Source organism: Lepisosteus oculatus, chromosome 16 (assembly GCF_040954835.1).
Source record: "Lepisosteus oculatus isolate fLepOcu1 chromosome 16, fLepOcu1.hap2, whole genome shotgun sequence".
Classification (NCBI taxonomy): domain Eukaryota; kingdom Metazoa; phylum Chordata; class Actinopteri; order Semionotiformes; family Lepisosteidae; genus Lepisosteus; species Lepisosteus oculatus.
The window spans coordinates 15585808-15612544 of record NC_090711.1 but is presented as its reverse complement, the minus strand read 5'-3'; the positions used below and the strand labels follow the sequence as shown (position 1 = coordinate 15612544).

General features: G+C 36.9%; 1 protein-coding gene across 7 annotated transcripts in view; it reads left to right on the top strand.

The window, feature by feature from the left end:
- Positions 1-25751, top strand: part of tox2 (TOX high mobility group box family member 2) — a 146042-nt gene extending 120291 nt beyond the window's left edge. For 6 of the 7 annotated variants that reach the window (XM_069179449.1, XM_015364670.2, XM_069179448.1 and 3 more), the window contains 5 exons: positions 8176-8403; positions 15885-15965; positions 21212-21604; positions 22369-22505; positions 24194-25751. In XM_069179449.1, the coding sequence (XP_069035550.1) occupies positions 8176-8403; positions 15885-15965; positions 21212-21604; positions 22369-22505; positions 24194-24236 (882 nt within the window). In that variant the 3' untranslated portion in view covers positions 24237-25751. The remainder of the gene's footprint in view (positions 1-8175; positions 8404-15884; positions 15966-21211; positions 21605-22368; positions 22506-24193) is intronic. The other variant, XM_015364669.2, reaches the window with a different exon arrangement.
- The last annotated feature ends 986 nt before the right edge of the window (positions 25752-26737 follow it).

Genomic DNA, 26737 nt, shown 5'->3' with positions numbered 1-26737 from the left:
TTATCAGTTCACACATAAAAATGTTATCTGTGAAACAAAATGGGGGGTAAAAGCAGTAGATTGTATGGCTACCATCATGCTTGAGTCATGCTTTAATCACAAACAAAATTAACTCTAGTAGCTATGCCTGTGCCTTAAATTAGCGCAACGCAGTTTAAGTATAGATGTGTGGCAGTGTACATGAGAAGGATGTATCTGGAAATTTCAATGGCTTCTTATGCAGGTAGTGAGCAAAAATAGAAGCAACTAGGTAAAAGATGGACACCAAGTATAGTATAATGAAAGAAAGGGCTTTCACAAAGGTGCAACTCATGTGATTACTAAGCAAATAACATCCCAGCATGCTTAGGGTCATGTATGAAAATGCTGGGCAGGCTTGGTTGCCTAAAATTATGGCTAGCATGACTGCAAGAAGAGACATCAGTGACGTTGAAAATGTGGTGATTGCTGGGTCAGGAGGTTCAGTGACCAAAGATATCTCAACTTGCTGATGTTTCATGAATGAAGATGTTTAAGGTGATGTCAACACAGAACTCTAAACGAAAGACATCATCAGCGAAGGACAACAGTGAGTGGAAGATTCTCCAGTACAGACAAGAAACTAGATCATTTGACAGTGAATATTAAATTTGCTAAACTTGGTGGTGGTGGTGGTGGTGGCCCGGTACTTTATTAAGTGACTTTGCATTGATGTTTCCATTTTATGTCCACTATCTGTACTTTTCTTTTACAATATACATCAGAAAGAATGTGTTACAATAGCCAGGTAGATTGTGAAGGATCTTGTGCAGAGTAGTGAAACCGTGTTCTAAAGCCGTAAACCAGAATCCAGTCTAAAAGTTCAAAACCGAATGATTAACACCAGCAAAGGTACCAAAGCACAAACCGAAGTTGTAAACTAGGGAGCCAGAAATCATGCTTGAGTCATGCTTTAATCACAAACGAGCTTTATTCTTGGGTTCTCAAAGGCTGTATGCTTACGTTTCCTTATGACATTTCATTGTATCTCCTCCTCTTTCATAATTGGTTATGCTTTAAACAAGTGCCTGTTTTGAAAAGCACAAACAAAAAGAGTGCCTTTATTTGTTTGTTTTTTGGAGGAAATGGGTGGGACACATTTTCTAGGCACTGGTTTATTTGTTATCCAGCTTGTATCTGTCAAGGATTTATTCACAAAATTTACCCAAGGTAACAATCACTCATTTCATACCTTACTTCATACTTCTTCTGCTCATTTCTGGTGTTTTCTAAAATCTACATTGTGGATAAGAGCCTTCTGTGGAAGAGTGAGCCATTTCCATTAGTGAGGAGCACAGACAGAAAGCTTTACCGCTAAAAGTAGAGATCTTCTTCAGTTATAGTTGGCTTCTGTAGGCAGCGTTCAACCGGTCAGAAAGCATGCCACCACTCGAGCATGTACTTTCTTAACAAATCCAAAACTTAGTCTTTCATAGATATAAAGGCAAGAAGTCTAATTGCTTCATGGAAATCTTAGCTTCTATGCCTCTTGTGTAGTATACAACCGTTTTTTTTCTTTTAAAGTAAATTTTTCTGGGGACCTTCTTGCTAGGAACTTTGCATAAAATGATTGAGCTACAAAATATTCCTTATGCAAACCCAGCCCTTTGCTGATGTTTTGACAGTCTGTTTTAAAGTACCTGCAATGCAGCTAAGCTAAAGTGTTGGTTCCTTTTACTACTGGAGAGGGCTATGGGAACACTGCCATCTAGTGGTCACCTCATGTGACTGCTGTTATTAAGAATTTACTTGGTGCCCTGGATGTCATTGGTTCGATCCTTTCTGGTGGTTTGCTTTCTTTCTGCTAGACCCATTTTAGTGCTCTTAAAGCCACAGTTAACCTTTTCTTGATGGCATTGTAGAAGAGTTTCACCATTAAGTGGCTTTTTTATGATCAGTTCTGCACTATCCGTTGTAAAAATCTTTTGATTTTATTTTGATTTATTTTATTTTTCCATAATGCTCAAAATCCAATTATCCTAGCTCCTTTCAACTGGGAGGAACTAGTTTCTCGTCCCGTTTTCTTTAATAGCAATACAGTGCTTCAGCTGTCAAAATACATGTGAGTCTTGTAATAAAATGCGATCTATTCAAAACCCTTCATTATCACAGGGAGTGTGTTCAGAAGTCTTCCTGTCATCATTTCCAAAACAGTCAATTGATTACTTGAAGGGAAGGGAGTGTACTGCACTGCCTGGCACTAAATTACATTCATTGGTCACGCAGTCGAGGAATAATGGGTATCCAATTAAAACACAACTGCAAGTAAGGATTCTGTAGTCATAGTGGCATCTTTAGCTAGTGGTTCCCATATTTCAAGAAAGCACTAATACTGGTTTTTCAAAGCTTTTAAAAATAATGTATTGTGCTTGATCAACCACAGTTAAGTAGAGTAGAAGCTAGTAGTGCTGAGTTAAAATGTGGACAGAGTTTCTCCTCAGTTTACCTGCAGTGATGATAAACAGCTATTTGGGAGGTTCCTGTTAATCTGAGTGACTCGGTGTCAGTATTAGACGGTGTGAACAACTGTTAGCTAAGGGAAACTGAGCAACAGAAACAGTAAGAAGTGAAGGTAAGGAGCTGTGGAAAAAACTTAGTCTGGATGCCATCTTTGTTCTTGGGTAAATTAGTTTAATTCAGATAATTTAAAAAATGTACAATGTATCACTTATGAACAGTGGAACAGGAGGAACCAAACTTGGATGAACTACTTGGAAGTTGTAGCTCTGATGTTGCTTACCTTGAGATGTCTTTATTGCTTTGACTTGTGTTTCATTGTTGTTTATCTAGTGTGAAGGCAGCAACCAGCATTACTAAAAAGGGAAAAATTTAAAATGTCAAATCACACTTCACAAATTGTATAACATAACATCACTTTATTAGCCCTATACAATTTCTTGATTTAGAAATTCATCTTTTCACATACCCCAGCTTGCTCTCCATGAGACATAGACAGGGAGAGAAGCTTTGTGTCAGAGCACAGGGTCGGCCATTGTACAGCGCACCTGGAACAGGTGGGTCTTGCTCAGGGGCCCAACAGAGTAGGATTCCTCTGCCAGCTGCAGGATTTGAACCAGCAACCTTCTAGCCATGGGCACAGATCCTTAGAAAAAGAGCCACCGCTCCATGGAAAGGGGCTTCTGCACTTTGAAGGTTATATTTCGTATTTCTTACATATTTTTTCTTTTTTAAAAATGATGTAAAAATATTAGCTTTATTTTGTTTTGTTTTAGGAATCCTAACTCTTAAAATACTTGAACATTTCTCATCATCTGTGTACAGTACATATATGCATATACAATTCTGCTTGCAAAACTCAAGTGTCATATTTTCAAGAAAATTGCCTTTTTTCCTGACAGATGTCATGTAGTGATATGCTTTGCAATGTATAAATACAAATGATTATTGCCAGAGATTATTTTGCCTTTCAGTGTCATTCCATCCAGCACCTTTCAATTTATTCAGTGTTCACATCAAAGCAAGAAGGAACAGATGTCGTTTCAAACACTTTTTGCCTCATTGCATAAAACTGGGAACTGATTATTTTTTAATGAAACTGCACAGTCTGAAGAAAAAAATATATTACTAGTGGGAGAAATGGAAACAGCATGAAGTTCATCTTTCTTTCTATTTTTTTCCATTAATTTCTGGGAGAGACAGAGAGGTAGACAGAGACAGAACGAGACAGAGATAAACCGGGAGAATAAAGATGGACAGAAACACAGAAGAAAAGAGAAGAAAGGAAACATAACGTTTTGGTTGTGGAGCCTTCTTCGGGTGTTGAAGAAATCAATAACCTCATATTTTCTAAAAAGTCCTAATTACCTCTAACTAAAATTATTTTGTCCAAAAAACATAATGATAACTGACACAAGTTTCCTTGTGAGTAAACAGTGAGAAAATTACCTATCTAATTCATTCACTTCAGAGATAGGCAGATAGGCTTCCTAAAGAGGAGCAACTTTTATCTGCAATGTTTTTAGCTTTCTGAAAAATAGTTCCAAGCAACTTGAGAACTATAAAGTCAGAACTATAAAAATGCTACATTCAGTATCAAATGTTTATACTTATATATAAAATACCTAAAAAATATTTTTTATATATCACTTCTGTGGTACTTCCTCTTAAATATCTTTTAAATATTATTGTTGATGAAAAATCTTAAAAGATGTATGTAAATCTAGGCTAGTGTATTCTTCCAGTTTCTTCCAGCTAAAGATATTTAATGGTATATGTATATAAGGAAACCGCATCATACTAGGAGAAAATAATTTGAGAAGGTCTGAATATCTGGACTTCTATGCTTTGTTAGGAAGGAAATGCCTTAACACAGCAAGTATGCTATTTGAAAGTTTGATAAAAACAGACTGTGGCAGTCTGTTTTGCTAGGCTTTAGTTGCTGTGTTTTGAGTATCCTACAGGTGAATTGGTTTTCATCACCCAGGAAGAAACTGCGTGGAGCAAGTCTGTAAAGCTGACAAGAAGTTGGTGTGGGTGGCCGTTGATATACAAATGATTCATTTATTTGTCAATGTGGGAATGATGGCAACAACACAGGGCAGGAGGATGACATTTTCTTTGGCTGCAGGTTTGGGAATGCAGATCAGCATGTGCCACAGAGTAGCAGAACTTCCAAAATAATGGCTTGGTGTGTTCTGCTGTAGATCTTGGTATTCTGTTTTTAATAACATGGATAACAATAAAAACACATGGAGCACAGTGACTCCTTCATCTATCAAATGGGAAAAAGAAAGCAAGGAATTAGGAGATCAAGATACCTGTCATGATAATAATTCTGCGGAAGGATTAGGAGTCTGTTTATGCTATGACAGAGGTTTTGAAGTGCTCCTGTTCTTTCTGTAAAGGGACCAGGCTCAGTTCTGAAATCTGAACAGGAGGGTCTAAACTTTGTTTACTGGACTCATTTTCTGTGAAAGTCACCTAAAGAGGTGTGGATATAGTGTTTTATATTGTAACGTTTTCTCTCTGGGATCATGTTTGGATCCCCTAGAGCGGCAGCATAACACATACAGGGAATCAACAAAACTCTGGGAATTGGCCTCATTGCGGTATTATAAATGACAACAAAATAATGTTTGCCAGTTTGGTCCTGCTCCTACGAAATGCAGTTTTCCAAAGACATAAAAGTTATCTTGATGAACAGGATCCCAAGCTATACGCACATCAGCTGTGCTCTAGGCAGGTAGTTGCTTCTTATTTTGAAAGAACATCAAGTTAACAGTTAGTTTAAACAGAATTATTTTTCTATACAAGCTATTATGCTGACAGTTTCTGTCTGTGTGCGTGTTCACTTCTATATCAACCATTTCATTTTCATTTCCCTCTCTTTTAAATAATGCAAATGGTTTCCTTTTAGAATATTTCAGTGTTTTAGAAACGAAACAGATTTGAAAGCTTGCTTCAGATATCAACTCATGTAGCACTGATTCTAATGGGATGTAAAAGAAGACACTGCAATCCAGCAGCATTAAACAATCAATTTTTCACTAAATATTTGATTTGACTTTCCCTAGAAATGGTTTGTATGCTCTTTTAGCTCTGCTCAGCAACAGTAAAAGTAATTTCCATAAAATATCACTCAGCACGTTATGTTACTTCTCTTTCAAAATATAATTTAAGCTTTAAATACAGCACAACCTTTTTATTTAATTCAGAAACCATATCCCATTTGTATATTTCTTTATTTTCCCCATCGATCTTGCCTTAATTAAAAATATATATTGTGCAGAAAGTAATGTTTTTAAGTTTATAACAAAATGTAAATATGCACTGTGGATATATGAACATCTGATTTCAGAGTGAGCTTGTATTATTGAATTATATATAATCTCGTAATAAATTGTGATCTGGATTGTTATTTAAAGCCCATATACTGTATTCAAACATACTGTAAATTCCTAACACGTACATAAAAAAAGGAAAGAAACATACCAGGATAGATCCCTCTCTTTCAACATTTGTGAACATTGACAGAATGGAATAGAGCAAAATTATCCTGACTGTGAGGTTTAGTAACCCCAAGGTAATGATAAACCAGGATAAACAACACACAGTTTTTGGTGGCATCACCACATAAAACAGGTCTTACAAAAGGAACATTTGCTTTGTCTTAATCAAAAGTGAATGATAAACTATAGATGATATGCATTCATGATTTGCTTTAAGCAAAAATAAAAATGAAAGCTGCAAAACAGTGGATATGGCAAAATGAAGAATTGCTTCAGCTATTAGAGATCCAGTGAAACACAACGTTTACACAGCTTCCTGGATGCAATTAAAACATAAAAGAGGCTATTTATGTAGTGAGACAATATACTTGCAAGAAACTAGTTACCTTTAAACCGCGTTTGCATGCATCACCATTCTGTGCCTCTTGCTGTATGTTTTTCAGCCTAAATAATATGGTTTATTGTACTGAGTGTAATGTGAGCTCAGAGATTTAGCATCACTGCTCAGCAAAATATGCACCATGACAATGTAATGTTCTGAATTGAGTTTTTTGCCCCTGAGACTTTGAATTATAAAATTTAATGCAGACTTTGTGGGGTAAAAAGGTCACAGAACATTTGATATTCATGTGAACCGTGCTTCGAAATATTCAGAGATGCAGTTAGTCATTGTCTTAGAAACAAATATGTCAGTTTATGGCTGAATGCATTAATCAGTGTGCATTTAGAATTTGTTTGAATATGCTTGTTATCGTATACATTTACATCTCTTATGAGAAAGTCTCTGAGCATCACTAATCACTGTGAAATCTGTTCTACTGTGCAACAAACAGGGTATAAAAATACCCATGGTTTTCCTTTTTAGTCCCCTGAATGTGATTTGATTGTGGGAAATTTATATTAAAATTTGCTGAAAATAAAGGTGCTGCATTTACAACCTCCTACAATAAAATTAATAGTTTCAAGACAGTAAAGAGGTGTTATAGAACCTTCAGAAGGTAAATACTACATGAAACTCCTAAAAGAATCATTAAGTAAATTAAAGGAAATGGCACTAGACTGCCCATATCAACCCTTTTCACATCAAAAGGTGGGGAGTGAGGTTTCTGACCCTTTGAAAGCCTCAGTCCCTGCAGAGCATGTTCTCTGTGAAAAAGCCCAGCCCCACTAGTGTTAAACAATGATTATGAGGCAGTGGTTTATGGGAGAAAACATTGCTCTAATGCCTGATGTTATAGTTGCTTGGCAGTCAGTTGCAGCTCCTTGTCTTAAGCCGTTTCATAAGAAGAGTTGATATCTTAGCATTTACACAAGGCTGTGAGGTTTAAAGGCCTTCTTGGCAGCCTGTTCTCTCTTCCCATTACTGTCCTCTTCAATCCTTCCCACTTGACTGCTTGTCAACATGGAATCACTTACTTTTCTGGAGCTTGAAAATTATGATTGTTTTTTTATTGTCTGATATTTATTTTTAACTAAAAATCCTCTAGATGTTATGTACTGTATCCTGAGATACTGTAAATGTATCCTCTACATATTTCACATTACCTATTATTATTACCAGTACTTTTAAACTTGTCTTTCCTTGGCAGATGTTCTCATTAAACATGCCTGAGCATCTTCAGAAAGTTAGAGAATTAAATTTTCACTAAAATAAAACATGGTTTTCAAGGTTAGCTATTATAAAATAAGATTCTTTATTACTCGGACTATTGTTGTTGCACGTACAGCTGTGTGGCATGATTATTGGATTTTTCAAAATGTGTTTTCAGTAAAGAGTGCTTCTGTATGTCTTGAGTTGTTTTAAACCATTCAATTCAAGATCTACTGCAAGAACATGAGTTGATTGATCAACCCACTGAGAAAAGACACAATAATTCTTTACATAATCATTGTTGTGAAACTGTTTTTATTAGGTTTAATCATATGCAAAACATTCTTTAACTAAAATAGTCATTTCCACTTCGGTGCATGATTAGAATAACCTGACACCTGACAAACAGGAAAATCACTGTGCAGATTTTCCCCAGTGATTCATTTTGTCTCCTGCTAAACTGAATGTGATAAATCAAATAATTGTTTCAGCTCCAGCTTTAAGACTAAAGAGTTTTTAAAATATATTTTTCCAGTAACTAAACATGAAGCTCTTAGCAAGATTTCCTTCAAATCTGAGGACCTGTATGCCTTCCAGATTACTGGAGAGAAAAGGCCATCATCAGAGATGATCAAGAAGCCCAAACCACAGAAGAAAAAGAAGAAGAAGGATCCCAATGAGCCACAGAAGCCAGTCTCGGCTTATGCACTCTTCTTCAGGGACACACAGGCCGCCATCAAGGGCCAGAACCCCAACGCCACCTTTGGAGACGTCTCCAAGATCGTGGCCTCCATGTGGGACAGCCTGGGGGAGGAGCAGAAACAGGTGAGAACCCCTTACTGTATGTGATATCAGCACATTTTCTATAAAGTGCCAGGAGCAGAGCACAGTAGGCAACCAGAATGGAGCTTTTTGTGTTTGGAGTGGTTGTGTGTGCTGCATCACGGAGTGGGTAAAATCTCTGCAAGATGTATAAACTATTGCCAGCACATCCCTTTTCTTGGGAATAACTTTGACATTTGCTCATTTGGCTCTTCATTACATGTCACTCCTATCTGTTTGAAGACTTGAAGAAGAGCCACACAAAATAAAAGTGTTTATAGATTTTTACTTACCAGCCACAGTGTCACCTAGCACCTTTAAAGATACTGTGATGTGGAAACTCTGCTTCAACAGCTACCACCTTTACCACACCTTATGAACGGAAAATGAGGCCGTTACATGTTGATTACTGTTCATTTGGGGTTTCAGTGTACTGTATTTCTATGCAATGCGTTAAGAAAACTCAACGAAATTAATGTTTTAAGATGACTCTGTATTTAGTCTTTTGAGAATCTAGTTTTGTATGTGGATGAAATACAAACATTCTAAAATTGCAAGCCCCTCTCATGTCCTTTGAAACAGTGGACTCTTGACTTCTGTAAGGTGTTAAACAGAATAACCCAGCTCTGTCTGCATGTACTTACCATGACTCAGTGGCACAGATCCTGTTACAGCAGGTGATAGCACAAACTTCTGTGAGACTACACCATGAGAGACTGTTGGTATGGTGGAAATCCCCACTCTATGGGGAGCAGGGCTGTATCTCTTGAGCTTGTTCCAAGTACAAGAATGATCATGATTAAATCCCAACAGTGATGGAGCTGCACTCATCTAATTTTTTACTTATTTCTGTGAAATTCAGCTATAGCTGCAATGCCTAACATCCATCCCTTAGGTCAGGATTTTCTCTGTTTATCAGCAAGATATTTTGAGCAAATGTCTTAGGGACCACAAGAACACTAGCAGTTTGGAAGTTAGTGACAAACCTAAACAAGTTCCGCTGTCCTTACTGTAAAGACCTGTACATCACTTCCTTGCTGTGACAACTTTAGAATACGTCAAAAAAACATTAGTAGCCAGCACATGCTGACTTCAGAATTTCATTACATTTTCAGCCAAAACAGTTAGGCTTACTGTATCCCATTTTTAGACCAACTACCAGCTCTTTTGCATTAAGCTTAAATGAAAGTATGTGTGGAAATCTAATGAGGTAGCTCTGTATTTTAACATAATTGTTTATTGGACAACTCTGAAAGGGGAAAAAAATATCCCTGGGCTCTCATTATAAGTTGTGTAAAACTTTTCATTTTCTCTTAATTATTGTTAAAAACAGGTGTAATACCTAGTTATACATGTCTAAATACAGAGTACCAGATAGATGGTGTAGATTAAATAGACAGGGAGGTATAGAAAAAGGTACAGGCAGAGAGACAAAAGGGTGTAGGTGTTTGGTATGTTCTGTTTTTTTTATCAACAGATTGCACTGGGAAATAAAACAATTGAACTTCCTGACAAGGTGTAGTGGTTGCGTTAATCCTTGGTTTTAATTTTCAAAGTGAATGTCCCCCAGTCTGATATTACTGCTTGGCTGTGGCTGTGGTTGTGTCGTTAATTTGGCCTCCCCTCAGCCGGCTCTTCACAATGAATCTTCATTTTGTTCCCTGACACCCTCGAATGTGAATTCCTCATTTCCTGTCTTTTTATTTATATCTGTTGCCTGGCGATTTGATCATGCTGAGGAATACAAGATTAGCAATTGCCTCGTCCTTGAATTCGCCTCAAGGACACCTGTTCAGGAAGTGCTGTTATTGTTTTTGTTCCTTAACCCCTTAAGTTCGGGGAGGGCGGGGGGGAGGGGGTTTGAATTCACTCTCTGCACGAATATCCATTCTCTGCCGTAGAATATCAGCATGCTAACTCAGCACATAACCTCCGCAAATAATAGGACCAGCTTCTTATTCAAGGCTAATTGCATAGTTTAAGCATGTTGTTTCCTAACTGGTGAATATTTATAATAGCAGTTCTTTTGGATTTCTTGTCATTGACATTTGAGTTCAGCAAGTATAAATATAAATGCAAGATGATATGCAATTTATACAGCCATAGGTCTTTATCAGAAATTGCACATTATCATGGGAAAAATAAGTACCAGTGATTTAAACATTGGATTTATAAAGAACAACCTGGAACGGGAAGAAAAGACTTAAATCGAAAAATATTTTAAATTGTAGCCAAAGGCAGCAGTATTGATAATAAAACTTCAGCACCCACACTATAATTCCTATGCTAAATCAGCAGTCCCTTTTCTTTTGCATTGTGGAGATAAATACTTATTGGTTTGGTTTTATTTTTTTTTTCTGAAAAAGTTCAAAATATGAATTTGTTAGTCTCTGTGTTTTGAGAAATGATGTTTCTTTTTTATACTAATAACAGTGCAAACTACAGAAACCACATGCACGCTGCTCTAACTTAACACTGTTACCCGATAAAAACAGTCCCTGCATGCTTTTTGCAAGTTTCATTCATGACCTCAATTGCTCTGTGGTCAAGGTGACAACTATTGATGTTAGAACAGTGGGTTAAAAGACATATTCACATAGATGAGAGCCATCACCCAGAGAAGAGTGTGTGTTTAGCTGATTAAGGTGTGGGGATTTAAACTATAGCTTTTGGTTTCTTTATTAAAAGTGTGCCAATAATCCCCTTGAAATTTTAGGGTGAAAATTTAATTTAAAAATAAAATAAAATTGTAAAACCTTATTTTATTAAAATGAGTATATGTTGTTTCTCTTTGAAAGAACAGAAAAGAAGAGTGAGCCTTTACTTTTTCCCATTATTTGATATTGTTAAACCTTTAAATGTATATAAGATTTGCTACAGTATTAAATAATAATATCTCATGTGTGTTTTAGATTCTTGAACCCAATCTAACCAGTTGGTGTGAATTTAAATAAAGCAGACACAGTAGAGTATGCAGAGTCTGTTAAGTTTATAAAAATGTGAGCATGGCAAATGTGCTTAGGCATTATCCTAAATGCAGGATATAACATTTTTTACATTGTCAGATACCACTTTACCTGATGAAATTTGTAAGCTTTAAAAAGCATGAGAAAGACCTTGAGATCATTTAATAAATGCCTACTGTTGGCCTGAATCTAATATTGTGTTAGAAACTGATGGGCTGACAGCCTCTTCTTAGCTGTTATTGTACTCTTCAGATCTCCTATTCTTATTGTATAACTTCTCAGGAACATTAGAATGATTTGCGCTTTCTGTCTAATAATCAGATGCCTTTTCTGAACTATTTTCTGAGTAACAAATCTTACATCCATATTACGATGGGAAATAGTTAACATTGATTGATTTTTATGTGCCCTTAAAATTATTAAAATAATGTATGCCTTTTTTTCTTTTATTCAAATAACTATTAGCAGGAATGCATTAACAAATCTCTTTTAAAATAAAAAAAAATAAAAAGCAGAGCAGTTATCTTGATTACACATTATTACTAGAACAATATTGATATGTATCTGCTATTTATTTCAAGCTTAAAAATACTTGAAAAGTGTTTGGGGGAAATGTATTTGTACAAGATGGTAAATAGACAACTAGGTATGCCTGTAAGAGATTAAGACCTTGGAATACATGTAACTTGGAATAAAGGAACCTCAGTTTTGCTTATTCTTTAGGAATTCTTATTTTCTTTCAAGGGCGATTTATGTTCATTTTATAAAAAAAATTGTAATACTGTATCTATAAAATGGGCTTTTTTCACATAGATATAAATTGAAATGTATTCCTGATATAAAGATAATAATAACAATCATTTTGAAAACATAGTATAATAATTAATGCCATTTTCCCTTGCACTAGGATGCTGATGGCTGCAAGCTCTGAAAAGAAGAGACAATGTCATATTTACTCAAAGAGGGTTCTAGCTCATTTCTTCAAATGGCTGGAAATGGAAATGATTCATGAGTGCAGTGAAGGATGGACTATTGAGATGAGGGAGCATCAGTGCTGTAATGAAGAGGGAATGCTGCTATAATGGCTTATAAGCCCTGTGTTAACCCCTTTGAGTCCGGGCTTGTGCATTTCCTCAGGATGTGGTGCTGGGATCTGTGATCACACTCGATGAGGAGAAAAAGCAGGAAATCTCTTAAAATATAATTCCATATACCTGAAGGGAGAATCAACAAAATGTATTATGTGTAATGAATTAAATGCATAACAGTTTATCTGTAGGTACAGCCCTTGTTCAAGGCTCACTTTGTAATCTATTTTGGTTGCTCCCCCAGCTGTCAGTGACAGACAAATCTCTGGTGGAGTGGCAGTATGTGTATATGGAACAGCTAAAGGCTTAAAGGAAAGGAAAGGTGTGGGTGTTTATATGCTCTTAAATTGATATTGTTGTATGTTGGGGTCTTGTATTTGACATCATATATACGTACTTTATATAACGCTTTTTCACCTGTATGTATTTTAAGAAGAATTAAATTTAAATTCACAGATCTATCTAAGCCTCATACGTGGCTGACCTAGCAAAAGTGCTTCAGACATTGTGGGGTCAAGCCAGGGCCATGTCACTAGGCTGTTCTCAGGATTCTCGAGCGGCACACAACTGGCTCAGCACCACTAGAGGAAAGGCTGGGATTAGCCAGATAGAGCTCTCTTGGCTTCTTGATAAATGATAAATGGCTGGGTCAGAAGATCCAGTCTGTACTTTCTCATTCTCCGCATGTGAAGAATCCAAGTTCCTAATTGGGTGGCTGTACTTGCTTATTCAATTTGCCATCTAGTGCTAGACCTATGTCTGGTTAATATCCTCTGAAAAGCTCTATATGTTTGACAACAGCTACACATCCCTAATTAGAGCACCATTTGCCTTGGGACTCCATCCATGCAATTTCATATCCTTTACAAGAAGGCACAGATCTGAGAGGTAACCATAAAAATGTACTGGTCTTCAGCAGAGGATCCTGCTACAGAAAGCACTGTGAGCTCAGGGTGAAACCGAATCCCCACAGAGACACAAAAAGGCAAAAAAAAATGTTTCTACTCCTGCAAAATAATTACACTGTTAATTTCTGCTGTGTTGTTTTCTCTGGCAGATCTGTTACTCTGAGTTAGATTAACAATAAAAACTGAAGAATGAAACTGTTGATTATGAAGAATGAACGCAGTGGATTATGTCAAAGTGTGAAATGACTCTGCATTATAATGAGAATTCAGAGCTTTATATTTATTTTACCATTTTTTTGTATCAGTATTCAGGTATCATATTGTACCTTTACTTTTTAAATATACAATATGTATTATTAATAATAACTCACAAAACTGCTAGGTACTGCTAGGATGTTGAGGATCTGTCCTATAAACAAATCATTTTTTTCCAAAAAGTATCATATATTGAATTGCAAAGCAGAATATTTGCTCAGACTTTTGAATATTTTGTTTAATTAATGAGGTAATCTATCCCTGGTGGACTTGGTGTTAATGATTTTAGATAGCTTTGGTCTCACCAAGTAATTATTTAAAAGTTTTTTTCATTATTTAAATTTCCCGAAATTGAACTAGGAAAAAAATATTTGCCACCGAAGACAGTAAATATGCATTTTCATGTACTCTATAAAAGGGTAATAAAAGGCTCATTATTTTGTTTTACCTTTTGCTCAATGCAATTGTTTTATCAATTCATAATATTAATAAGCACTTTTTCAAGACCTTTGTATCATTTTATTTTTTCAAGCACTTAAATTCCCTGGGGATCAGGTTTCAGGGTGTTTTTGTATTATTTATCTCTCACTGCGACAGGGTGGGAAACATTCTGCAGGACTGAGATGGACTAGATACTGCAGCAGTGCACTGGTGGACACAGCAGAGTATAAAGTGGGCGATGAAAGGGAGGGGAGCAATATGCAGTGCTGAGATACAGGACATTCTAAACTGATCACATACTGTATAGTACAAACTAAAGGTCTCGCTCTAACTAGCTGTGCTTGAATTTCATAAAGAGGTCACTTGGGCTTTAACAAAAAAGAACTCCCTTTTTCCTACCATGACAGTTTCATAGACCTCTCTTTTTTCTGTTTAGCTGGGTTAAGAGAAAAGGTTTTTCCCCAAAGTGTACCTGCTGTAACCGGGCACCCCCCTATAAGTTTTTCACAATTCCCCCCCTAATTGCTTGGCTCATGTCAGCAGGGTTTGGAGTTATTGTCTTCTTTAATTAACTGGTTATCAAACAAGCACATTTCATTAAGGTACAATTACCAGCTAATTCTGCTGGGACACCCCCATGTCAGGATTACGACCACAACATATGCTACTTACAGCTTAGTTATTTTTAATACATCCCCGACCTCCAGACTCTGACAGCTTCAATTGCTAATGAATCCACTCACTTTGGAATAATTAGAAATCCTTAGGCATGGTAATTTATTTAAAAATATCCGTCGTTCTGTGAATCATTAGCTGTGTTAAATGAATTTGAAATTAAAACGGCTGGGAGTACTTTGGAGTTCATTAAAAGGCAGTGTGCTTCTATCAATATTTAAGTGGAGGGACTTTAGGTCACTGGTTTTATTTGAAAATATTAATACCATGTTCTAAGACAATAAAAAACAGATCAAAGATGAAAACTGCCCTTTTCAAGGTCTTCCCTCATTCCCTCATTCCTCTCTCACTGTTTTTCCCTTCTAGAAAAAACAAAAACCACCCAGGAAAAGAATGAATAGACTTTACTAGGAATAAGTCGCTTTTCCCTAAAGTGACTGTGGGGATATGTGTCCAAGAATAATGAAAAGTTTGGTAGTTTTGTAAATATATTTGTTATCTTTATTTTTGTAACAAAGCCTCAAATCTAAACTATATCCAGTCTTTATGTCTGCAGAATGGCAGAAATGTCTTGATTTTTAGTTATTTTGAAAGATCGCTTTCAAAATGCTTAATAAATCCCCAAAATAATAAATCTTAATTACTTATTTTTACATTTTAAATCAGTTTTATCAGACTTCAATTCACAATCTAAAGTTAATCTAAAAGGATAGGATTCATGCACATGCCAACATAGGTGCTGACGGTCCTGCTTAAGCACCTCGAGGTTCAGAATACCTGAAGGGTGAACTGCTGTATGTTATGTAAAAGAAACCTATACTTGACCAGAATGGTGATGGGTAGCCTGTAGGGGGAGCCAGGAGAGACGGGCTGTGCCACTTGACAGCAGATGGAATCCTGGAGATAGTCAAGGGTGGGGTGGAGGGACCTGGGCCTGTAATGTGTCATTGTCCAGGCTGGTGAAGGGGACCCTGTGTGATAGTTGTATAGACTGATGGTGTTTGTCCAGGTTGGTGTGGGCAGACCAGGATCTGGGATGTGTGATTTTCCAGGCTTGTGCAGGCAGACCAGGGCTTGCAGTGTGTTATTGTTCAGGCTGATGTTCAGTCTAATCTTCACCTTCATCATTGTTGTTTTGTTTCACTTTGCAGGCCTACAAGAGGAAAACAGAAGCTGCAAAGAAGGAGTACCTGAAGGCTCTGGCAGCGTACAGAGCCAGTCTGGTTTCCAAGGTAACAGGTTGTTTCTTTGATACACAGGGGTCAGTGCAGATATGACTGTGATAAATTAGATGAATAATTCCTTTCTAATCCAGAGGGGGGTGCAGCCCAATGTTAAATGTGCTGCATAATGCTACTTTAAAATTAGGCTCCCTGCCCGGTCAGAAGGAATAAAAGTCTTTATTATATTCCACAAGTATAAATTAACCTACATGAAGTCACTTTTAATACCAGTTTCAATTGAGATATAAAATATCACCAGTTACACTGGTCTATGTTTACACCTTAAGGTTCAGCTACTGCTGTTACTGCTTTGAAAATAGTGCATTGGAATAAATATTCTATCTGCTAGCACCTGGAATGAAATAGTTCCTTAGAATAATAACAAACTGTAAAATCATCCAGGAATGAAAATAGGCAGATTCTTGTGTGCATTGTACAGTATTTCACCACAAATGCATTGCTGTTTTCAGCTTTGTAATAAAACAGAAGAACAGAGGTATGTTGTGTGGTACCCTGCTAAACAGCATGCTAAAAGATTCTTGATATTTATTAAAGAAAAATGTAAATTGCTGTGAAACAGTTTGAACTCACTTAGTGTATAAATACATAATCAGTATTATTTCCTGTCATAAAATTGATAAACCTTCTCCAAATTCTTCAAATCTTTCAATGGCAAATGCTCCATACAAAATCATAGTATATGAATCTCAGAGATTTTATTCAACAATAAACTAAAGACATACAGTACTATTCAGACCCATTTTTTTCATTCTGCTTTTGTTCTGAAACTGAGCATTTCCTACATTATTTTAAAATGTCTAAACAGGGATCCCAGGACTTTAAATAGACAGATGCATTATTTATAACTTTTTTATGACAGGTGCTTTGTTATTGTTTTGTCTGGCATTTATGTTGTAATCAATTAGTGGGTGTAAATAATTGAATAAAGGTTAAAATTATAAATAAGAAAATCAATCAAATCAATATCAATATCCTGACACAAGCTTACTATGCAAGCAATTTTTAAAAAGTAACAATTAATACATTATCTGTTGTCAGGGAAAAATGAGCACCACTTAGTACTCCGCACATGTTGTCTTTGTTTCTGTATCACTGGGTGGTAACGAAGAAATAACAAGGTGGTAAAAAAAGGACAAACAATAATTTATTAATACAAAACACACATTCACTACTAATACACTACAGATATTTACAATACAGTAAGTATCAGGCCCTGCCTTCTACAGACAAGGGAAAATAAAACTCGACCTGGCAACTTAGCCATACATACAAATACAAAAAGAAAAGAGGAAAATAGGACAGCCAAAGTGTGCCGGAACGCCCACCACACATATGTTATCAGTAGGAAGGAGAACAGTGTGGTGAAGCTACAGTAGTTTATATATGGGTATTATTACTTTGATGCTCAATAAATGGGAGCCTATTTCCATGTTCAAAATATTGAATTCATAACAAAATGAGAGATTGCTTTAAGCCTGGTGGATACCACAAATGAGAAATAGGAATTTTATAGAGATAAATCAAAAGTCCCTTACTTAAGACTTGGATTCAATCATTTTAATGCTCCGATTACCTGGAGATTGTGAGGTTCCAATGAAGCTGCCCATTTTTCTGCTTCTGTTCCTTCTGTCCTATCACTCTTTCCCTATGTCTCTACACTCTTTTTTTGTGTCTCATAGCCTGCTTTGCCTGTGTTTCATCCCACATGGAGGCTAGTTAGAAAATATTACAATGGTCTGGTTATGTTTGACTGTTTAAAGGACAGTCAACCAAACACAGCTATGCAAACACTCAGAATGCCCATTGTTATAACTCATGAACAGAGTAATATGATGTGAAATGCAAACATTTGGATGCCTCCAGCATGCAACAATATAAATATGCTGAAGTTATGGATGTTCCTGCCCTAAAAATAAAAAGGTGATTTAATTAAGGCCTTCTTTGCCCTTCATGGTTCTTTCATGTCTGTACATTATTAATTGTGAAGCCTAACACTACTGCTTCTGCATCTGCTCAGCTGAAGGAATAGTGAGACTATGCTCTCCTATTACCAGTATATGATGTCTTGATTTATGTTGAAAGGTCAGGGCGTTGTTGTTTACTGCTCTGAGAGACAAAGTGGAAGCAAAATAAATGCAGCATCCAACGAAATCAATGGAATCACAGTGCAGAGCTGTGTAAAAATGATTTATTGATGGTGCACATTAAGGTAATCTATAAGGAATAAGGTAATATATGAATTGACCAAGGCTATGGTACATGTTTATAAACATAAAAAGTGTTGCTGTACCAGCTAAGCAACCCCAATATACTCCATGGGCAGATTACTTGTCTAACTAATTTACTGTGGAGTGGGCAGTTTGCCAACAGGGGAAACAACAACATACTGTATGTCTCACATTCCCTACATTTCTGAGGCATACTGTATGTGTTGCATGTTAAGAAGATCATAATCTGGGTTAGCATGGCAGCGTACCGTTTTCTCTGACTTTTCTGGTTTCATCCCACCTCCCAAAGCCTGACAAGGTTAATAGTTTTCTCTAAATTGTCTCTGTGCTGTTGTGTCTGTTCCTTTGCTATGGATTGGCATTCAGTTCGTCACATAGGCCTGCCTTGTGGCACTGTGCTTCCAGTTGCCTGGGTTCCAGATTGCCTTGAACATTACCAGGAAGAAGCACTGATAATAAATAAAATGGATGAATGGATACTTTCTTTTGTAAATCAGGAAACCACTGTATGTTGAAGTACTCAGAGTGCCTGGTTGCATTTATTTTCTTTCAAACTGAACCTCAGTACTTTCAGAACATAAATTCCACAGATGAGGGAGGGTCTTCTTTCAGTTCTATCTGAATGCCATAGTCAGTATGGGCTGTACTGGGAAGAGGTACCTCCGGTATGAAAACGCCTGCTGGCAAAGCACATTTTAAAGTTAAAGACTTAAAAGAAGGAAAAGGAATCCAGGAGAGATTTCATATGCAATACCAGTTGAGAAAAACAAGAAAAAGGAGAACCAGCAGAAACAAGCGTTCAGGTAGGAGGCGTAGTTGAGGGAATACTAGTAAAGTAGTGATATTGTCAATTATGTTGTACAAAAACTCTAAAAAACTTTAAAGTTAGACTTTATCCATCAATTGTTGATGTGGAGCAGGTAACTAGGATTGTTTTGGTTATTCTCTGTGATATGAGAGAATATGCAATGGGACTTTGTATTCAAAGTACTCCTATATTAAGGGAGTATTCCTATATCAATCAGGTACTCCTATATCAAGTACTCTTACATCCATTAAGGATATCAATCAGGTACTCCTCTTTACCCCCCTGAGATTGTGTAGTTGATCAAGTTATTATTCATTTTTCAGATCATGCTTGAATCCAAAGTAACTTACAATTGTACATTTGAAGTACTTTGCTCAAGGATACAACAGCAACACCCCAGTGCGGATTTGGACCCACAATCATTCAGTCTTGAGTCCTGGGCCCTAATCACACCTTCTGAGTCAAGTGTGCGAAAATGAAGTTGAATATGTGTTTAGGAGGGTTATTAAGAGTGAAAAAAGATCATGCTTCAACAAACAGAATAGACTGATGAAATTAATAGTTTGACTTGTTCACAAGAAGTGATCACATCTGTGTATTTAATTACACATCTGTGTATTTAATGTGATCACATCTGTGTATTTAAACTGCAGTTTTGCAGTTTTCCTTGTGCAGACCTCGCAGTACTTTACTGTACTTTGGAAACTAATTTCTTTTTCCTTCAGCTACCCAAAAAAAATGGAATCGCAGCATCTCTGTGCTTTTTTCCCTTTCCCTCCCTCTCTGACTCTCTCTCTTTCTTTTAAATCTTCTACACCCCAAAAAACAAGAGCCATGATTACAGACTGAATGGTTTATTCATCAGCGTGTTCCCAGGGCAGTATTTATTAAGAATGAATCTCATCTGTCATTTTACTTAATTAAATATTCTGTCAAATCTGTAATTCAAATATGTGATTGATGTTTCTGTAAATTGGCAAGCATTTAAAGTATTGTTAAGAAAAAAAAATAATGAAAAACTAAAACTGGTGCACCTTATGGGAATCATTTGAAGGAATTAAATTTTTTTTGAATAATATAAATTTGAAACAGATTCTACGTTGCTCTTGCTGTGTTAATAAAATTAAGGTAGAGTACGGATAGACTTTTAAAGCGTTTAAAAATATATTGTCTGTAGGGATGGGAATTTCAATCTATTGAAAGCTGACTGAATGCTATTTTTTCTCTAATCAAATGTTCTGTATGCATCTGGTGTCTTATCACATGCAAGGGCTGCTTAATAATTTGTGCTCCACAGTCAACAAATACAGCTTGATTACCACACTTTATCTGAATGTGGCATTGTAAAGCAAGTAGCAGTAGTAAATCAGTTCAGTCCAAAATTCTAAAAAACAGCGTCTGTCTTATTTAACTGTGTATCTGTTCACACATGCAAGAGCCTTGTTCTGGTGTTGACATGCGATGCTTATGACTAATGCAGCATTCTAATGCAAATATCTATTTTCATAATTAACCACATTCCTCTAGCACCACAGGACAAAAAGAAAGATGCTATGATTTTGCACATGTTGCCTTTTTCTACTATTTCTACTTTTCTACTATTTAGAATGTTAATGTCCAGATGACCTATTTTTGGCATTCATCTCATTCTTAGCCCTGAAAATCCTGTCTTGCTCCCAAACGTACAAATTCACACCTCCATTCATTCAGCTAGGTACAGTATCTATTGATTATATCAGTGGCCTTGCACAATTCATACAAATGAGGTCCATTACAAGATAACTATCATCGATAGATCTGGTTAACAACTGTGACAGATAAAAAATGAAGAGAAGAGGCTTCATAGTGTTATTTAAAGTAATATATGTAGTCCTAATGGTCTAGCATATTAAATGCTTTGATAAATTAATTCAGTTCAGTGTCTAGTCCCATGCCATTGAAGCAAAAGAAGTATCTAATGCATGTACAAATTGTGCTTTACAACATGCAGTGCATCTTAACATCGGTATCAGGATGTGTCACTTACAGCAATGTATTAAAGAATGGCATGGGCCTTGTGTCACTTCTTACTCGGTTTGAACTTAGCCAGTGCAACAGCTGTTCCACTGAGTGAATAAAGATGTAATTACAGAGTTGAACATAAGTCTCCCTTCTAGAACTTTTTAAATGTTCTCTATATTTGCCTTCTTTATCTGTAGAGCTACAGCGACCAGGTGGAAACGAAAAGTGCCCAAACAAGCCAGGCTTCGCACATGATGCCACCGAAACAGCCCATGTACAGCGTGCCACACCAGCCCTCCTCCACGTACCTGGGCCCGGGATCCTTCCCCCTCTCAGACCTGCAGAGCTATGGTGGCCCATCACACCACAGCCTGCCCAGGACTCTGAGCCAGTCCCAGATGTTGCCCAGCATTAGTGCCTCACCCCCATCCACTTTCCAGATCAGCCCACCACTGCACCAACAGCTCTCCCTGCACCAGACCTCCCTCCTCAACCAGCCAATCCGCATGCAGCAGGTCCAGTCACAGCCAATCATCTCCCACCAGATGGGGCTACAGGCTCCTCTTCACTCACCTCCTCCAGGCCAGCAGGTAAGTCTGGTGTGTTCAAAATAGTGCCAGCTGGTTCTCCTGTTACCACTTCTGCTTTTTCAATTGCTTAGGCCTCTCATGCAGTGCCTTACCCTGCGTCAGGACAAAAAAGGTTTGAAGACAGATTTTGCTTTATGAAGGTGTTTAATCAGGAGAAAATCCATAGATATAAAAAAAACATTTCCTGGGGTATCCTGGGGCAATCCGTTTAAAGTTTAGAACAAATATTGAAGAATGTTGTTGACACCAGCTTTTGCAGTTTTCCTGGTACAGTCCCTATTCTTCAAATAGATCTTTATTTTTTTTATGTGGATCTTATCTTTTCTGACATACCAGTCCTACTGTATATATTACCAACTTCAAATGCACCTTTGTAGAATATTAGTTACAACAAATGATGCACAGCCAGAAATAAAGACAATACACATTACAGCTTTGACCTTTTACAGCAGCTTCCTCAGAATACCGCAAGCAAATAAACAACAAAATATTATCCTGTTAAGTTATGTGCATGCATGAGCTCTGGATCATTCACCTGTTCACAATTTGCATGTCCTAAATACAGACTGAGTGTAATTTAAACCACTGCTGTCATGCTGTAGAATATTTCACACTTTAGCTTGAGGGCTAAGGGGAACACTTAAATCTTAAGTAGAGAGATGGGAGTACTGCTGATGCAGTGTAGTTGGTACCACTTTAAAAAAAAGGACAATTTTTTTTAAAGATTATGGAGGCTGATGGAAAGCTTTTTCTCTTTCTCTTAGGGCTTCTCTCACATCCAGTCAGAGTATCAGAACAGTGTTGGCTCTCAGTCTCCAGGATCCTCTAATCCAGTGGGAGGACAGAATCCAGAATGGGACAATGAATACTGCAATAGGGAGTGTGGAGTCAACCACTGCAGGTGAGTGCCTCAGCTTATTGGAGTGAGTGAGATGTGCAGCTGAAATTGAGTTAAACAGGCCAGTGATACAAGGCCATTGTAATTTCTTCTCAATACAGCCAACCAGATATCTTTGGGGTGTTTTTCCTAATCCTGAGATAACCTCTGTATCCTCTCCTCTGGTTTTCATTTCAGCCAAACCTTGTCAGTCTAGCCCTTTAAGCTCTTAAATTGAACTGTTTGTTTTATATTAATAAATCTACCCAAATTCTTAATAAAAGAGAAAGGTCAGAAATGAGCATGAACACAGTGCTAGGTGTAAGGTCTGCCCACCAGTATCTAAACAGCATTAATTGACAATCAATAAGAGTCAGTTCGAAAAGAAAGTAGGAAAGTAAGAATTTTAAAATAAGTTGAAATAGAGTTCTGATCTGTTGCTTGGAAATTATACAGACAAAATAGATTATTAATAAGATTAACTCATGAGTTCAGAAAATACATATAAATCAATTAATTGTCTCAGTAAGCTTAATTGATTCAGAGCTCAGCTTGAATTAAATGAATGAAAGCAAAAGAGAATGGGATACTCCAGAACTAGGATTGGAAAACATTGTCTTACAGAATGATGAACTCTCTTTTTACAAACTCCTGCCCTTTAAGTTTACAGTGACCCTGTTTGATCAGAGTCTTGTCTATCACAGAATATGTAATACATCTCTTCAGATCACTCTTAGCACTCTAAAACCTCATAATCCTTACCACATACTTAACACATCCGATCCCTGATCACATCTGTGACATTTTTAAAATTATTTGTGATATTTGTAAAAGCATCTTTCTTAAGACAAACTCCTGTACATTGGCAGCACAAAGAAAGACGTTTATTTGCTTGGGTAAGACCCAGGGAGGGAAAGGACTGAATTTCAGTATTTATCTAACAGTTCAGATGACAAAATACTTCTGTTTGGTAACTGCATCCACACAGACAACAGCTGAAGTTTCAATTGGCCCTTACCTATCATGGCCTTCTAATAATCCCCATCTATGAATTGGCTTCATCACTCTGCTCTCCTCCCCACTAATAGCTGATGTGTGGTGAGAGTACTGGCGCACTATGGCTGCCATCGCATCATCCAGGTGGGGCTGCACATTAGTGGTGGTGGAGGGGTGTCCCCATTACCTGTAAAGCGCTTTGAGTGGAGTGTCCAAAAAAGCGCTATATAAGTGTAAGCAATTATTATTATTATTATTATTATTATTATTATTATTAAGGTCTTTGCTGTCAGTGACACATGGAAAAAAGGTTCTAGACTACCATAACAGTTTTAAGGTTTACTAGATTGTGCTTCAATTAGTAAAAAGGGGCAGAGTTGATTTATATTTCTCATGTACTATTGCCGATTTTACCGTCCTTTAACTGGTATTCCACAGAAGTTGTGTCTCAGGGAAGCAAGGTGTTTATTCTTCCATTGTACAGAAGTCCTTCAATTGCCTTTTTTGCTTTTATTTATTGGATAATTTAAAAGGTGAATGGCTTCGAAACATCACAGCCTAGCTGAAGAAGCTGTCCACAGCCATTGATCACTATATATCCCAGCAAGGTGTTCACCAAGTTCGCCACAAAAAGGCTAAAATGACTCAGTCTGTATGCAGCTGTCATTTAATGTTTCCCAGTCAACATTAATTCCTTTGTCCCATTCTTTTTTCAGCAGCAGCATGATACCAAGGGATAAGCCACTCTACCTCACTTGAAGCTGAAGCAAGTCTACAAGACAGGACACCAGGGAGCCCCCCCCAACACCACCCCAACCCACATTATAACTTCTATTTTTGTTGTGTTTTTTAGAAGGATTTCAAGCAAGTCCGACTGACTACTAGTGAGCCTATTTTGCCAAGCACTTAGAAGTACGGGCCTCAACTAGAGCCTGAGTCATAGCACTCCTCTTAACCTAAAAAATAAAATTAAAAAACTATGGGCCTACTTTTTTGGGGCATCGTTCAGCTTTAATCTATGAAGACAATAAAGTTCTTCTTTTTTTGATTGCTTTTCAATTGTTTTATTTATTTTTTGTTGTCATTGTTGCTTGCCACAAGCTCTGTTATGGACAAATCCTGTAGGGACTTTAACGCTTGTAGATTCGACGCCTGCTTTGGTGTCACCTGAACGCAGCAGGCTCTGTATATGCCACATGGTGTAAGAGGGCAGTGAGAAACTGAGTGCACTAGTGCTGCACTGAATTGCAAAAATAAATAATAGTAACAAGAAAGAAATCAAGCTTTTTGTATCATAATAGACCTGTCAAGGTTTTTCTGATCTGTCACAGTGTGATTGTATATATCACTGCTAGGGATCAAATTGAGAATCTTGAAGTCCAGATGTTTCCTTTACATAATACTGTAGCTGTATTTCCTGATTTTTTTATCTTTATTTTTTGTAAATTTGAATTTAACGCAAATGTTTTCAATGAAGGATTTAACACACTAAATCTTGCATTAAAAACTGTGCTCACTGGTGCGTTTTACCCAGGAAAAGACTATATAAGATTTAGTGTCCTGACAGTATGAAGGGATTTGGATAAAAAAAGACTCACCTTGTTTCTCAGACCACATGTCTTGAGGGGTCTGTCTATAAAGAACAGACTTCTGCTCCATGTTTAGTTGCTTTCCCAGTCAGGTTGATATTCCAGTCCCCAACATGACTTGTACAGGTGAAATTGCTAAATGTGAAATGTTACTAAAGATAAACATAACAGTGGGTTTATAGTTTTCAAGTAGTTTTACTAGGTGTTTTAGAATTGTGTTGAACTCATCCTTCTGAATACTTTTTTGTGGAAAAAAATGCATTTACTTTTAAGACATACATTTTATATTCACCGTAGCACACTTTTATGGTTTTAAGGAACGTATTAGGGGGAAGACATTGAGGTTGTGTATAAACCTGCCAAATGTACTTCTTTTATTTGTAAAGCCAGTGATGGAAGATTTTTTTATCTGTTCTATTGCATTATAATATTATTTTCAGCCATTTGCCCAAGTTCTATTTAATTTTTGTCGACTGGTTCCTATCTATTTATGAACGATTATGAAGTAACTGTTTTTTTGGCTTGTTTTTACAAAGGTGCATTCTTTTTTAAATTTTGTTTGGTTATTATTATTTTTGCATTCTCTTGGTGCTGGGGCTTTCTTTGGGCACCGGCGCGTCCATTTTGTGTCACAATGCTTCTTTTATTTTCATTTGTCTGTAATAAAATGTTTAAAGTGAATAAATGTTTTGTGTTTAATTTTGTTTTTTTGTGTTTCTAGAGAAATGGAATGGCATGTATTCTTGTGTGGCGTTTCTTACTATTTAAAGAGTCCTGTCAGATTAAAATGAACATACTTGGTTTATGTTAATGTTACTGTAATACAACACAACAAACACAAAATAAAGAAGACATAGCAAGGTCCAAAGGTATGTCCTGGAAGCGTCTGATGACTTCAACCATGAAGAAGGTAAATTTTTATGCAGTGGGTGCTGAAGGACAAGGGGAAAACTGGAACACCACCTTTTTTTAATATGCTCACTTTAACTTTGCAGCCAATTAGAGTAAGACTGGTGAGTCTGTCCTGGAAACCCAGCACAAAGAGGGACTAAGAGCACACAACTCCTCTTCCCTTCGACACTGTGCAAAGACAACCAACCACCACAGAGAATGGTACAATTTTAGGACAGCCAATTAAACATAGATCACCCAGAGAAAACTTGTATTAACACAGGGAGAATATAATGGAGAGAAATACCCAGGACCCTCAGAATGTGAGTGGGCAAAAATAAATATCACACTGCCCTGTGTTACATCAGGGTTGCATTAATGCAACTAATGTGTAGTTATAACACTTTTGATACAGAAGTACTGAGATCTGAAGAAATCTTAGCTCATAAATTGCACCCTGTTCTGATTCCTGTTTTGTGAATTTCATACTTCTGCTGCATTCAGTTGGAACCTGTCATGCATGCCTCTACCAGCTGTATGTTGTGGGGAATACAAAATGAAGAAGAAGAAGGAAAAAAACATCCTGGACACTGAAGACAAGAAGCCATTGAAACAGAAGATGGACAGAATGGCTAAGAGCTGTCCTCAACAGTCATAACTGAGCTGTGTTGGATGTCTAACATTCCCGCATGTTGCTCCAAAAAGCCCATTAGGAGGATCCCCATAATGGGTGCACTCAGACAAGCTGTTCATTGTCTCCAGGTCCTTTAATGAGTTTTT